The 13,315-nt window shown below is 42.3% G+C and overlaps 1 protein-coding gene across 1 annotated transcript in view; it reads left to right on the top strand.

Moving 5' to 3' along the window:
* Nucleotides 1–839: 839 nt before the first annotated feature.
* The window catches only part of COL7A1 (collagen type VII alpha 1 chain), a 179,312-nt gene continuing 166,836 nt past the window's right edge, over nt 840–13,315 (top strand). The window contains exons 1-2 of the mRNA XM_070736724.1: nt 840–911; nt 11,589–11,682. Of these exons, the coding sequence (XP_070592825.1) occupies nt 11,598–11,682 (85 nt within the window). The 5' untranslated portion in view covers nt 840–911; nt 11,589–11,597. The remainder of the gene's footprint in view (nt 912–11,588; nt 11,683–13,315) is intronic.

Below are 13,315 nucleotides of genomic sequence, written 5' to 3'. Positions count from 1 at the left end.
ATACAAATTGGATTCATTAAGTCTTTCCTGATAAGTTTTATGCTTAAGACCTTCCATCATTTTTGTAGTCCATCTTTGGACCCATTCAATTTTATCAAGATCTTTTTGTAGCTGAGGTCTCCAGAACTGAACATTAATTAATTAATTAATATTTAATTATTAACATTCCAAATGTGGTGTTGCCATATGTCCTTTTTTTTCAGCACCATGGTAATTTGTTGTTGTGAGCCGCTCCGAGTCTCCAGAATGGGGCGGCATACAAATGTAGTAAGTAAGTAAGTAAGTAAGTAAGTAAGTAAGTAAGTAAGTAAGTAAGTAAGTAAGTAAGTAAGTAAGTAAGTAAGTAAGTAAGTAAGTAAGTAAGTAAGTAAGTAAGTAAAAAAAGAAAGAACGGTCAGTAAACGAAAGGTTGTAAGTCGAGGACTATCGGTCCCTGGCAGACCTAGCTAGGTAAGGGCTCCTCAGCGCTATTCAGGCACCAGAGACAAATACCTGAGGCAGCCACCGGGGCTGGGGGGGGGCAGCCCACCGACACTCCCTTCCCGCCGCCCATTTTCTGCAAGGAAGCGAAGGGCGCTTGGACTCGCCGGGGCGACGGCGGTGAGGGGAGAGGGCTGGGCCGAGCCCAGAGCGGCAGGAGGCGCAGCGCCGGAGGAGGGGCGAACGGCGTATACACAGACAACGCCCCCTCCCCTTTTCTCATCCTTTTGGCAAACGGCGTCGCGGGACTTTCTCGGGTTGCGTGTGTGGTGTGTTTTTCCCCCCTCCCTTTTCCCTCGGCTGCTTTTCGGCTGCTTCTCGCTTCTTCTCCGATGAGCAGCGCGGGAGACGTTCAGGGGGGCCGCCGCTGAGGGGGAAAAGAGAGGCAAGTCCCCAGATCTTCTGCAGAGTATGCGCTCGGGCAGCGGCAGGTAAATTCCCACTTTGGAGGAGCGGATGCGGCGTTCAAGCGGGGTCAGGTTTGCACAGCCAGCGGGACACAGGCGCGCGCGTGAGGGAAGGCGCGCGAAAGGAGGGGAATCCCGCTGCAGCTGACCACCCCCTCCCCCCTCCCCACGCCGTTATTCCAAAGTCAGGGCGTCTCGGCGAGTACACTTGGAGGGGGCTTAACTTTTAGACTTAAGACTAACTTTAATTGTCCCGTTGAATGCGCGCTAATGTGCATTGAAATCAAATTTCATCGCGCGCTTCTGAGTGACCACCTTGCGCCACAGCCTTAACATCCGCGGAGTTTACGTCCAAGTAGGAGAGGAAAGCCTTACTTTGCACGCGCTCAGAGACACCTCTGGGTTTTGCTTCCTGGCGCTAAAGGAAAACAGTTTATAGCATTTTAGCATTAGCATTTAGACTTATATACCGCTTCACAGTCCTCTCTAAGCGGTTTACAGAGAGTAAACATATTTCCCCCAACAATCTGGGTCCTCATTTTACCGATCTTGGAAGGATGGATGGCTGAGGCAACCTTGAGCCTAACTGAGATTCGATCTGCCAAACTGCTGGCAGCCTGTGATCAGCAGAAGTAGTTTGCAGTCCTGCACTCTAACCACTGCACCACCGAGGCTCCTACTTTAACAGAGTGCCCCTTTGACAAGTTCTAATGAAGTGCTGTATTGTTTCTTCTTTTTCTTCATGTGTCTTGGGCTGCTTCTAATTCTTGTTTCCACTTGTTAATCGCTCAGAAATCAGCTTTCTTTTCTATGCATCTTGCCGTCATCTCTTCCTGGAAGGTTGCGTCCTGTTTCTGGAACTTGGGCAAGCAGCCACTGGCACATTGTTGGCCATGCTCAGTTGCTTTCCATGAACAGGGGGACTGGTCTCTTCCTCCAGTTCTTTGGTGGCTTTCCCCCTTAAACTCCTTAAGTTCTTGGACAGCTCAAAGAAGCTCAACCATAGATCCTTTGTTTGCCCCTCCTCCAATTTTTGTGCTCTAATTCCCATCAAACTAAACAGCTTTTTGGGGTTGATTGTTGGGACCTGTAGTGTAAAAACATCAGGCCAACTCTGGATTAAATGAGTCCCATTGCCATAGACTGCTCAGCTAGGGAGAGAAGCATTCATTCAAAAAGATTACTAGCGCAGAATCATATACGGTGATCCCTCATTTTTCGCGGGGGATGCCACCCGTGAAAAACGAATTTCCATGAAGTAGAGGAAAGATTTTTTTAAAATGTATTTAACGAGTATTTGGATTTTTAAAACCCACCCTTTGCATTAAACAGCCATTCTATAATGTTTCTCTGCTGGAACTACATGTGATACCCTACCAGTTTCTTTAATAGAGTACAGTAGTACTGTAGAAGAATTTTATGAATTTTTAATGGATTTAAAATTTTCAATGGATTTAATGGATTTAAGCCCCCTTTGAAAACCCGGAAAAATCCGTGAAAGATGAACCGCGAAGTAGCGAGAGATTACTGTACATTTATTCCTAAAAGGAACAAACCTTATAGTAAGAGTTATAAACTAGTTAGAGATTCAAATGCTGGCTTCCCTGATCTATAAATAAATAATCCATAAATAAAATAATCAGAAAATGCTACAGTTTTGTTTTTGCAGGCTGATTTTGCTAGTGATGCTTTAAAGGGCAATAAAGTAATAGATGGTCCCATCATAATTAAGGAAGACTTTTGGAAATTTCAAATATAGGCTGGGTATTTAAAGATTAGGGTATAATAAAGCCTCATGCGACAGAGATTACCTTGGGGGTTCTCCCTCCATTTTATACATATTTCTGGAGTACCTGTATATGCTGAACCAATGAACTATTTCCTTCCTCATAGCTGCAGGGCAGGGAGGTGGTAGCTTGGCTGGAGTTCACCAGGATAGGAACTGTTTTAGTAACTTGGGGGCAAGAGGAAATTACACTTTCCTTGGGACCAAAAAGAGCTGAGAAATAACTATTATTGAGGAAAGTTCCGTAGACAAGAACAATGAATTCAAACTGGATTTTTAGTCTAGAACATTTATTGCTGATACGTGGTGCACGAGAAGAGGCAGTTATGGTTTGGTCAGCAAGCTATGATAAGTTAACCAATGGCTTAGCATATTGTGTGAATTTAGCCTCAGCATCATAGATTATGTTGTTTTACATTGTTTTGAACTATACTTCAGCAAGGTCTCAGTTTCCCCACCTAATTCTAATTGTGCTACCTGTAAGACATGGCTGGTTTGTAGTTTGCATCAAAGTGTAATCTGGTTGCCTTATTTTTATTTTACTATGAAGTATGAACAAATAGGACATCAGTGTAGGGGAGATTAGTCACTTTCCAATGACTTCATTTGCTCTTTGGATCCTATACAATTTATGAATTCATATTTTTTCTATGCACATGTAGAAACTTGCATAATTAATTTTTAGTGCAAAACTCCCAACTCAACTACAAGATGCTTTATATGCATAAAAGTATATATTGAATACCTATTTATCTAACAAAGCAAGTATTGCATGCATACTCTATTGCATTTATAACCTGTTATAGCAAGCACTGTGGCTACAAATTGCACTTTGAGGGCCAATTGGAAGAAATTAAAGAGTTGGAGAGCTTCGCCAATCAGAGGTTTCCACTCCTCTTTTAAAGAGGGTAAAAGATATTCTGCTATGTTTCATTGGGATAATCTAGAAAAATGGAGGGAACAGCCACAGGCTGCAAACTGTTTACTATTTGCTGTTTTCTTAATTACTGTACAGTGATCCCCCGGGTATTGCGATCCCGATCATTGCGAAACGGCTATATGGCGATTTTTCAACCCGGAAGTACAAACACCATCTGCGCATGCGCGCCCTTTTTTTCTATGGCCACGCATGCGTAGATGGCGCCGGGCAGATCAGCTGCTGGGCGGCTTCCCTGGGTCTTCCCCCTCTTGCTGGCGGGAGGGCTGTTTTAAAACGTCGCCGCCGGCATGGGGGGCTTGCCAGCACCCCCCGGACCCCCAACCCGGGTTTGGGGGGCTGCTAGGAAGCCCCCCATGCCGGCGGCGACGTTTTAAAACAGCCCCCAGCCCCCGCGACGTTTTAAAACAGCCCCCAGCACCCGCTCGCACGCCCTTCGGGACTCAGTTGGGAAGCTGCGCGGCTGTTTTAAAACGTTGCCGCCGGCATGGGGGGCTTGCCAGCACCCCCCGGACCCCCAACCCGGTGCGAGCGAACGGCGTGGGCGGGCAGTCAGGCGGCAGACAAGTGGCGGGCGCGGCAGCAGCGAGGAGTGGGTGGCCGGTAAGACCCCCAGCGCCGCTTCCCAGCTGGGAAGCGGCGCGAGCGAACGGCGTGGGCGGGCGAAGGGCGGGCGAGCTGGGGGCGCGCGGGCAGGCAGGCGGCGGACAAGCGGTGGGCGCGGCAGCAGCGAGGAGTTTGCGTGGGCGGCGGGGAAACCCCAATCTTCGGCTCCTCGCTGCTGCGGCGATAGTAAAAACACCATCTGCGCATGCGCAGATGGTTTTTTTACTTCCACAGCGCTACTTCGCGAAAAACCGATCATTGCGAGGGGTCCTGGAACGGAACCCTCGCAATAATCGGGGGATCACTGTATTCAATAGTAATTTCTCTGTTTTCCTGAAGCTGCTAGGGGGAAAATATGAGAAAATGTACATATACATTTAATTACCTGATTTACAGATTGTGCTACCAATTCCACCACTCCTATTAAAACCCTGAGCTTGTTCTAGAATAGTAGGAAAGGGAGAATGCTCTTGTGCTCCTGTGAATTCCCCCGTTTAACCCAAAGATGTGCATAATTACAAAAAGGCAGTAGAAACTCCAGAAGGCAGATAATGCAAGGATCTCTAAGTGGTTAGGAAGTTTACATTATGAAAGTCACTGTGCATTACCACTGCGCTCTAAATTAGCCATTGCATTGGTAGCCTTTTACTGGATTAAATTTCTTCCTATTTCATCCTTAGTTGTAATCATCATTCCCTTCTATCATATTTCAGCTATGTTTTCATAGGAGTAGTGTGATTACAGACACAATCCAGCTCTTTCTATTTCCCCGTCTGCAATACAGGAGATCTAGATACTCAATGCAACTGGTATAAAAGCTGTTGGCATAGCCAGGAAAGTTGCTATGTAATTCTAATGGCCACCATTATTCATTAGATGTAATAGTGTTACCTTACCACAAGTTATACCTGGTTTGCATTTCTGATTTCTGTGAGATAGAGTGGTACTGTTAACTGGACTAATTTAGGTTCTATAAAAGGAACTACTGCACAGACAATTAATAGTTTCATTAATTGTTAATAGTTGATATTTCATTAGTTAATAGTTAATAAATCATTAATAGTTAAGGGGCGTGCATAAGCGCACCATTGTGCCTACCGTCCCTGTCCTATTGTCTTCTTTTGTTACTTTTTATCATTACTTATTTAATGTTTAATTTGTACAAATTATCACCCTATAATTGTTTGACAAATAAATAAAATAAAATAAATAAAAATAAATAAAATTTACTGTTCATTTGTCCAGTTCATTTGCCAAAAGATTATCTACTTCTCCCTGCTTTATAATAGTTCTATTATCATGTAAAGTGGACTGCTGCATAGAGGGACTGAAAAGAAAAAAAACATGACAATAGGATGGAGGCATTGTCTATTAGTACAACTGAGATGTTTCTTAGAATCTCCTCTTTCCACCAGTGTTCCCTCTAATTTTTTTTTGGGGGGGGGGGCGGAAAAGTATAGTGTCTGAGCGGCAGTCCCTTCGGGACTGGGCGGCACAGAAATAATAAATAAATAAATAAATAAATAAATGATAGATAGATAGATAAACAAATAAACAAATAAACAAACAAACAAACAAATAAAAAACCCACCCTGTTTTGGCTCAGAGAATTTCAAAATAAAATACTGTACTGTGTGTCTATAACAGTGAGCTCATAATAGGGCAACTCTATCAATATCAAAATGCCACTTAAATAGCTGAGCTAGTTTCAAACTAGATTTTGATTTTCTTTCTCTCTTCCTTACTCCCATTCTTTTTCTTTCTCTTTTCCTTCCTCTTTTTTCTATCTGTTTCTCTCTCTTCCTCTCTTCCTCTCTCTCTCCTTCCCTCTCACTCTTTCCCTCTCGGCTTCTGGGCAGGTTTGGAAAACTCTTGAGTTGATGATGATTTTTAAGTGAGCAATTGCTCACTGCTCAGCTTAGAGGGAACTATGCTTTCCACCTAACATCCCTCCATGCTGCAGTCGTTTGGGAGAGCTTGTTATAAAAGGAAAGCCAGAATAGAAATTTTTGTCTGACCCTTCCAGGTTTTATATAATCTATTTTATTTAATCTTCATTTTTAAAAAACAAGGTTGATTTGGACAGATTTTTTAAACCAGCAAATAAAGAATGCTGTACTGCAGGCTACTTCTGCTGAACTGCCTGCAGCCAGCAGTTTGGCAGATCAAATCTCAGTAGGCTCAAAGTTGACTCACCCTTCCATCCTTCCCAGGTGGGTAAAATGAGGACCCAGATTGTTGGGGGCAATATGCTGACTCTGTAAACCGCTTAGAGAGGGCTGTAAAAGCAGTATATAAAGTCTAAGGGCTGTTGCTAGTACTATCTTAGAACAGTAAGTAGAAATGGCATTGGTTGATGATCTCTAGGAAGAGCAGGACGGATGATCTCTTCATAATCTCTTGGTGGCCTTCAATACTATCAACCAAGCTATCTGACATCCTTTTGGGTTGGCTGCAGGGTTTAGGGCTGGGTAGCATAGCTTTGTGCTGGTTTGGCTCTTTTCTCCAAAACCCACAATTTTTTTAAAAAAAAATTTTTTTTAAATTTATCCAAAAATGTTTTTAAAAAGATGGTGGCATCCACGGATTGGCACCAACAGTACCGGATCTGTCTTGTCATCATGATGTCACCAGCTGCTTTCTACCAGTTCGGGTGAATGGGTCCGAACCAGGAGGAATCCATCTCTAAATGGGCTCTACCTTGGAGGTTCTTCTGGACTCATGACTCCTGCTCAATGAGCAGTTGCCAATCATAGCTAGCTAGATATTTATGTATGTATGTATGTATGTATGTACGTACTTACTTACTTACTTACTTACTTACTTACTTACTTACTTATTTATTAGATTTGTATGCCGCCCTCTCCGAAGACTCAGGGCGGCTAACAACAGTAAAGAAAACAATGTAACAAATCTAATATTAAAAAATAATCTAAAAAAAACCTATTTAAAGAACCAATCATACAAACAAGCATACCATGTATAAATTCTATAAGCCTAGGGGGAAGGGAAAAAAATTCAATTCCCCCATGCCTGACGACAGAGGTGGGTTTTAAGGAGCTTGTGAAAGGCAAGGAGGGTGGGGGCAACTCTGATATCTGGGGGGAGCTGGTTCCAGAGGGTCGGGGCCGCCACAGAGAAGGCTCTTCTCCTGGGTCCCGCCAAATGACATTGTTTGAGAGATAATGCCACCTGAAAAATCCAGCTAGAGCCTGGACTTAAATTATAAGAATGATGAATACTTAAGTGTCCTATATTATTATTATTATTATTATTATTATTATTATTATTATTATTATTATTTATTAGATTTGTATGCCGCCCCTCTCCATAGACTCAGGGCAGCTCACAATAATAATAAAACAGTATATAATAAACAAATCTAATATTTAAAAAGTATCTAAAAACCCCATTAATTTAAAACCATTCAACGCAAGCATACCATACATAAAACTATATAAGCCAGGCAGAGGTGAGTTTTAAAAAGTTTACGAAAGGGAAGGAGGGTGGGGGCAATCCTAATCTCGAGGGGGAGCTGGTTCCAGAGGGTCAGGGCCGCCACAGAGAAGGCTCTTCCCCTGGGTCCCACCAAACGACATTTTTTAGTGGACGGGACCCAGAGAAGGCCAACTCTGTGGGACCTAACTGGTCGCTGGGATTCGTGCGGCAGAAGGTGGTCTCAGAGATATTCTGGTCCGATGCCATGACCAACACATAGCAGTGATGGCGAACCTTTTTTCCCTTGGTGCCAAAAGTACACGCACACACATTATTGTGTGCACATGCATGCCCACATGTATGATTCAATGCACCCCAACCCCGCTCATGCATGCACAACCTCCCCCGTTCCCCCACTTCCTGACTTCCAGTAGGGTTTGTTTTTTGCCCAAAGGCTTCCCTGGAGCCTGCAGAGAGTGAAAACGCCCTCCCAGAGCCTCCGCATGAGCCCAAAATAGGCTGGAGCATGCATGCGCACTGGAGCTGTGCTAGGGCAATGGCTCCCGTGCTGACATATATGATTCTACGTACCACCTGTGACATTCTTGCCATAGGTTCACCATTATGTAGTATAGCATATATTCATAGTATAAAACCAGTAGTGTATATTTAAATGTTCGGCACTATTAGTATATATTTAAATGATCAGCACTATTTATTTTATAGAAGTTTCAAATCTTTCCATTTCAGTGGAATGCAGTCCATTTATGGAAAAATTGATGAAACCAAGCCAATATTTTTGCATAATTTCTTTCTTTTTTTTCCCCCAAGGAGAAATTCCTTTTTGTTGTTTTTTTTAAGAAAGGAGATCATTACAAAAAGAAAATATGTATGTGGTATGATCTAAACACTAAGTACCTAGATGATTAAGGTGAAAGTTTGTTTCCAGTAGGATGAAGTTCTTCCCTTTTCATTTAATCATCTGGTTTGGCCCATAATAAAGCCGTGTGTAAGTGATAGTTCTGGGTTCACCCATTATGCTAAACAATTATTTGTTTAACCATGGGTATATTTTGTCAGTTAAGACTTTAATCTTGTATAATACAAGCCAGTGGTGGGTTGCTCCTGGTTCAGACTGATTCTTAGAACCAGTGGTGGGAGGCTTTGCCCACCCACCCAGGTCACTTCTGTGCAGGCTCAGAATCATTATTATTATTATTATTATTATTATTATTATTATTATTATTATTATTATTTATTAGATTTGTATGCCGCCCCTCTCCGAAGACTCGGGGTGGCTCACAACAGTAATACAAAAACAATATAACAGTGAGACAAATCTAATATTAAAATAAAACATATCTAAAACCCCAATAATTTAAAAACCATACAACACATACATACCAAACATAAAATATAAAAGCCTGGGGGAGGATGTCTCAGTTCCCCCATGCCTGGCGATAAAGGTGGGTCTTGAGTAATTTGCGAAAGACAAGGAGGGTGGGGGCTGTTCTAATCTCTGGGGGAAGTTGATTCCAGAGGGCCAGGACCACCACAGAGAAGGCTCTTCCCCTGGGGCCCGCCAAACGACATTGTTTGGTCGACGGGACCCGGAGAAGGCCAACTCTGTGGGACCTTATCGGCTGCTGGGATTCGTGCGGTAGAAGGCGGTTCCGGATGTATTCTGGTCCAATGCCATGTAGGGCTTTAAAGGTCATTACCAACATTGAAACCAACACTGAAATCATGCACAAGTGCGGATCCAAACCGGTGGCAAAGTAACTCAGAACCCACCACTGATACAAGCGGAGTGTTTAACCTCCTGCTCCTTTCCTTATTCTATCTGAGGAAAGATGCCAGTATGTTAACAGTGATTTATTCAATAAGCTATGGACTGGAATGGCAGTATGTATGAAATAGATTATAGTAACCTGATTTAAACATTGTTTATAAACCAAAATGGCAGGTTCACATGTGTGTTAAGCCTAGTCTTTTTTTAAAAAATCATATGATTTAGTACTGCATATAAAGCCAATCACCATGGCTAGATTTACACACTTATATCTGGAGCTTCCAAATTAATTGATCCAAAATAATCAAGTATCATTTATTATGTACACCTGTGGATATGTGCTTCTATCAATAATAAATGAAGATGTCTAAATGCGTTAAGAATTCAAAAATTGAAAATTCCAAACTGAAGTGATCTGATTGATTAACATTAATGCATGGATGGGAAGATTTTTTAAAATCATTGTTTGAATTTCATTCTTGTCTTGATTTTGCAGTACAGTTCTCAATTAGCTATGCATTTAAAGGGGAAATTTTGAATGAAATATATTCAGACTTGTACAGTGGTACCTCTACTTACAAACTTAATTTCGTTCTGTGACCAGGTTCTTAAGAAGAAGAATTTGTAAGAAGAAGCAATTTTTCCCATAGGAATCAATGTAAAAGCAAATAATGTGTGCAATTCGGGAAACCACAGGGAGGGTGGAGGCCCTGTTTCCTCCCAGGAGATTCCTACAGAGGCCCCACAGAGGCTTCTCCCCACCTTTTCCAGTCCTATTTCCTCCCAGGAGATTCCTAGAGAGGCCCCACGGAGGCTTCTCCCTGCCTTTTCTAGCCCTATTTCCTCCCAGGAGATTCCTAGAGAGACCCTACTGAAGCTTCTCCCCACCTTTTCCGGTCACAGTTACAGAGGTTCGAGTTTGTAAGTGGAAAATGGTTCTTGAGAAGAGGCAAAAAAATCTTGAATACCTGGTTCTTATCTAGAAAAGTCCGTAAATAGAAGCATTTGTAGGTAGAGGTACCACTGTATTCCATTTTTTAACTGCTTGATTTTTCCTATTAATAAACACACTGCACTCAGGTCTTTGCAACTATCATCTCCTGTAAGTTTTTAAGAAGAGATTGGATAACCAATTGTCTGAAATGTGTAGGGCTTTCTGACTAAGTAGGTGGTTGGACTAGAAGATCTCCAAGGTCCCTTCCAACTCAGGTATTATTCTATTCCTCTCTGGCCATGGTTAAGCAGATGACATAAAATTATAGGAAGTCTATTTCTAGAGAAACAAGGAAATATGAAAGGAGCATCCCCCTTTGCCACTTATCTGGGGTCCTGGCTTGGAGACTGTTCTGTTGGGCTCTCTGGTAGACTTCTCCCAAAAATTCACAGGTACAAATTTCAGACACACACACATTTGAAAATTCAAAACAAGGTTCTTTATAATGAAAAGTCACTTAAACTAAGCCCTCTTTTGGAATAGCAAAGAGCACTTGTCTCCAAACAAATTGGTAATTTGTACAAGTCCCTCATCAGTTCTGTGATACTTAGCTTGCAGCTGTGAGGCAATTCACAGTCCTTCTTCTTTCACAAAGTGAAACACACTTTGCTCTGGTTTAGTTTCAAAGCAGGGAAAAATCAGCACACAAAAGGTCAAAGTCAGCAAGGCAGGCACGAAACACAAGGATCAGATAATCCTTCACAATGGCCAAACCCACAGGCTGCTACTTATAGCAGTCTCACTATTTACCACAGCCCCACCCAACCACAGGTGGCCTCATTTTCTTTGATAATAATCTCTCAGTTGTTGTTGCCTATGCATCGCTCTCCACATGCGTGGCTGTATCATTAACTCTTGTTCTGAATCCAAGGAGGAGCTAGATAATTGATCTCCTTCTGAGCTGTCTGCCACACTCTCCTCCTCCCTGTCACTCATGTCTTCTTGGTCAGAGGAGATTCCACCGGGGGGAAAACAGGCCTGCAGCATGTGGATGTCTCCCCCACATGCACAGTCCTTGGGGCAGGAGCTGGGCCAGAGCTAACCACAACAGAGACTAGGACAGTACTGCTCGTGATAAACCTGTTCAGCTCTTGTATTCCCAGTCTGAAGAATTAAACATCTCTTCCATCTCTTCTTCTTTGTTTCAGACTCCCACCATGAGAAGCAAAATGTTGTTCCTCGCAGCAGTTCATGCGGTATTCTTTGCTTCCATACAAGTCGTGGCTCAAAAAAGGGAGAGAGGTGAGTCATTGTTAATTTAAGTCTGCATGGCAGCCCTATAGATGTGAGGGGCCCAACCTCTGTCTTTTCCCCCTCCATTCAGCCACTGTATTGGCTGGAGAAAGGATAGCAGGAAACTCAGGAAAGCGAAGAGGTAAAGCTGTTCCTCTGTTAGAGAAGGACCCTGGAGAGAAAGGTTTGTAAAAACACCACTTGAAATCTTGGAGAGCTTCACCGAGCACCATATGGTATGATTTTATTCTAGCGCACCTGGTGTAATAGGAGAGGAAGGATTAAATACTGGAGTTCATTTGGAAGTCTCCAGAAACTACAGGGGGGTGAGAGCTCATGTGTGATGTTGAACATGGCCAGGTTTACATTTCACAATATTCTGTATTTGAAAGCACTTTCATAGAGTAGTTTTTTTAAAAAAAAAATTACAAAACACACCTGGTACATAATTTTTAATTATAGTTTCATAACAGCTGTGCAATAGAAGGAAGGAACGTCTATTCTTTTCTCCCCGTGTTCCCAATTTTCTAGTCATTTAATACTAATAATTGCTTTGACTGTGCACTTGGGGAGTAATTTAAGCAGTTGTGGGCCGCTGCTGGTTCAGACTGTTTCGGGCAAACTGGTAGTTCCGATGATCAGCTGGCTCCGCCCACCCGCCCCTGCGCTATCCTATATTTCCTTTTTCTGGTTCAGCTGAGTTACACAGCAAAGCTGAATTCTGCACCTCCACTGTTCTATTTACTCGGGCTTCCCTAGAAGGCAAGCAGTTGAGATTCAAATTGCTGTATTTTGAATGCTGAGTGCAAGTGTGTTAGGTGTGCACGTACACAAAGCACACAATCGCCAAATTGGTTGTTAAACCGGTTACAGCCCACCACTGAATTTAGGGGTAAGAAACCTCTGTCCCAGCAACTAATTTCAGAAGCCCCGATAAAAGGTTTCCTCCATTCCCTGCAACCTGCTTTTTAGAAGAGAGAACAGAGGGTGTTTGAGAAAGAGTCCCCGTTCACACCTACTTTTAACTGTAGGAAACGTCTCCTGAAGAGATTTTATCTGAAGGGGTGCAGCTTTCAATAGAAAAAAGTTATAAACTCCTGGAGTAGGGACTCTGAAAGAATTGAAAATTGTGTTATCGGTGTTAAAGATGGTTTTTAAATGATTTTGATTTGCTAAGGCTTTGTCATGACTCACTACTTCCAAACTGAACCATTATATAAAGTACCCTTGACAAACTGTATATAGCGCTGTCTGTCTGTTTGCTCTTGTTGGTAGTATGCAAGAGAAATAAGTCCATAACTTGATTTATTTTTCCTCTTTTTGAAAACTGAACTCCTGTAACTTTGCTGAAATGTTTATTTATCTGCTGTAATAAAAATATTTCTTTTTTAAAAATAATGAACAAATAAAACAAGACATACAGATAAACTTTCAAATATAAAAGAAACACAAAAGCTTAATATGTTACAATTCTATTTTCATCTATTCATTCTTTTTCTTAGACGTTATAACATTCAATTCTTTTTTCTTTTCTATCCAACTATATAATTTTCCCCAAACCGTGTAGCATAGTTCCCTTTAAGCTGAGCAGTGAGCAATCGCTCACTTAAAAATCATCATCAACTCAGAGTTTTCCAAACCT

Source organism: Erythrolamprus reginae, chromosome 2 (genome assembly GCF_031021105.1).
Source record: "Erythrolamprus reginae isolate rEryReg1 chromosome 2, rEryReg1.hap1, whole genome shotgun sequence".
Classification (NCBI taxonomy): Eukaryota; Metazoa; Chordata; class Lepidosauria; order Squamata; family Dipsadidae; genus Erythrolamprus; species Erythrolamprus reginae.
The sequence above is the reverse complement of the archived record's forward strand: the minus strand, read 5'-3'. Positions and strand labels throughout refer to the sequence as shown.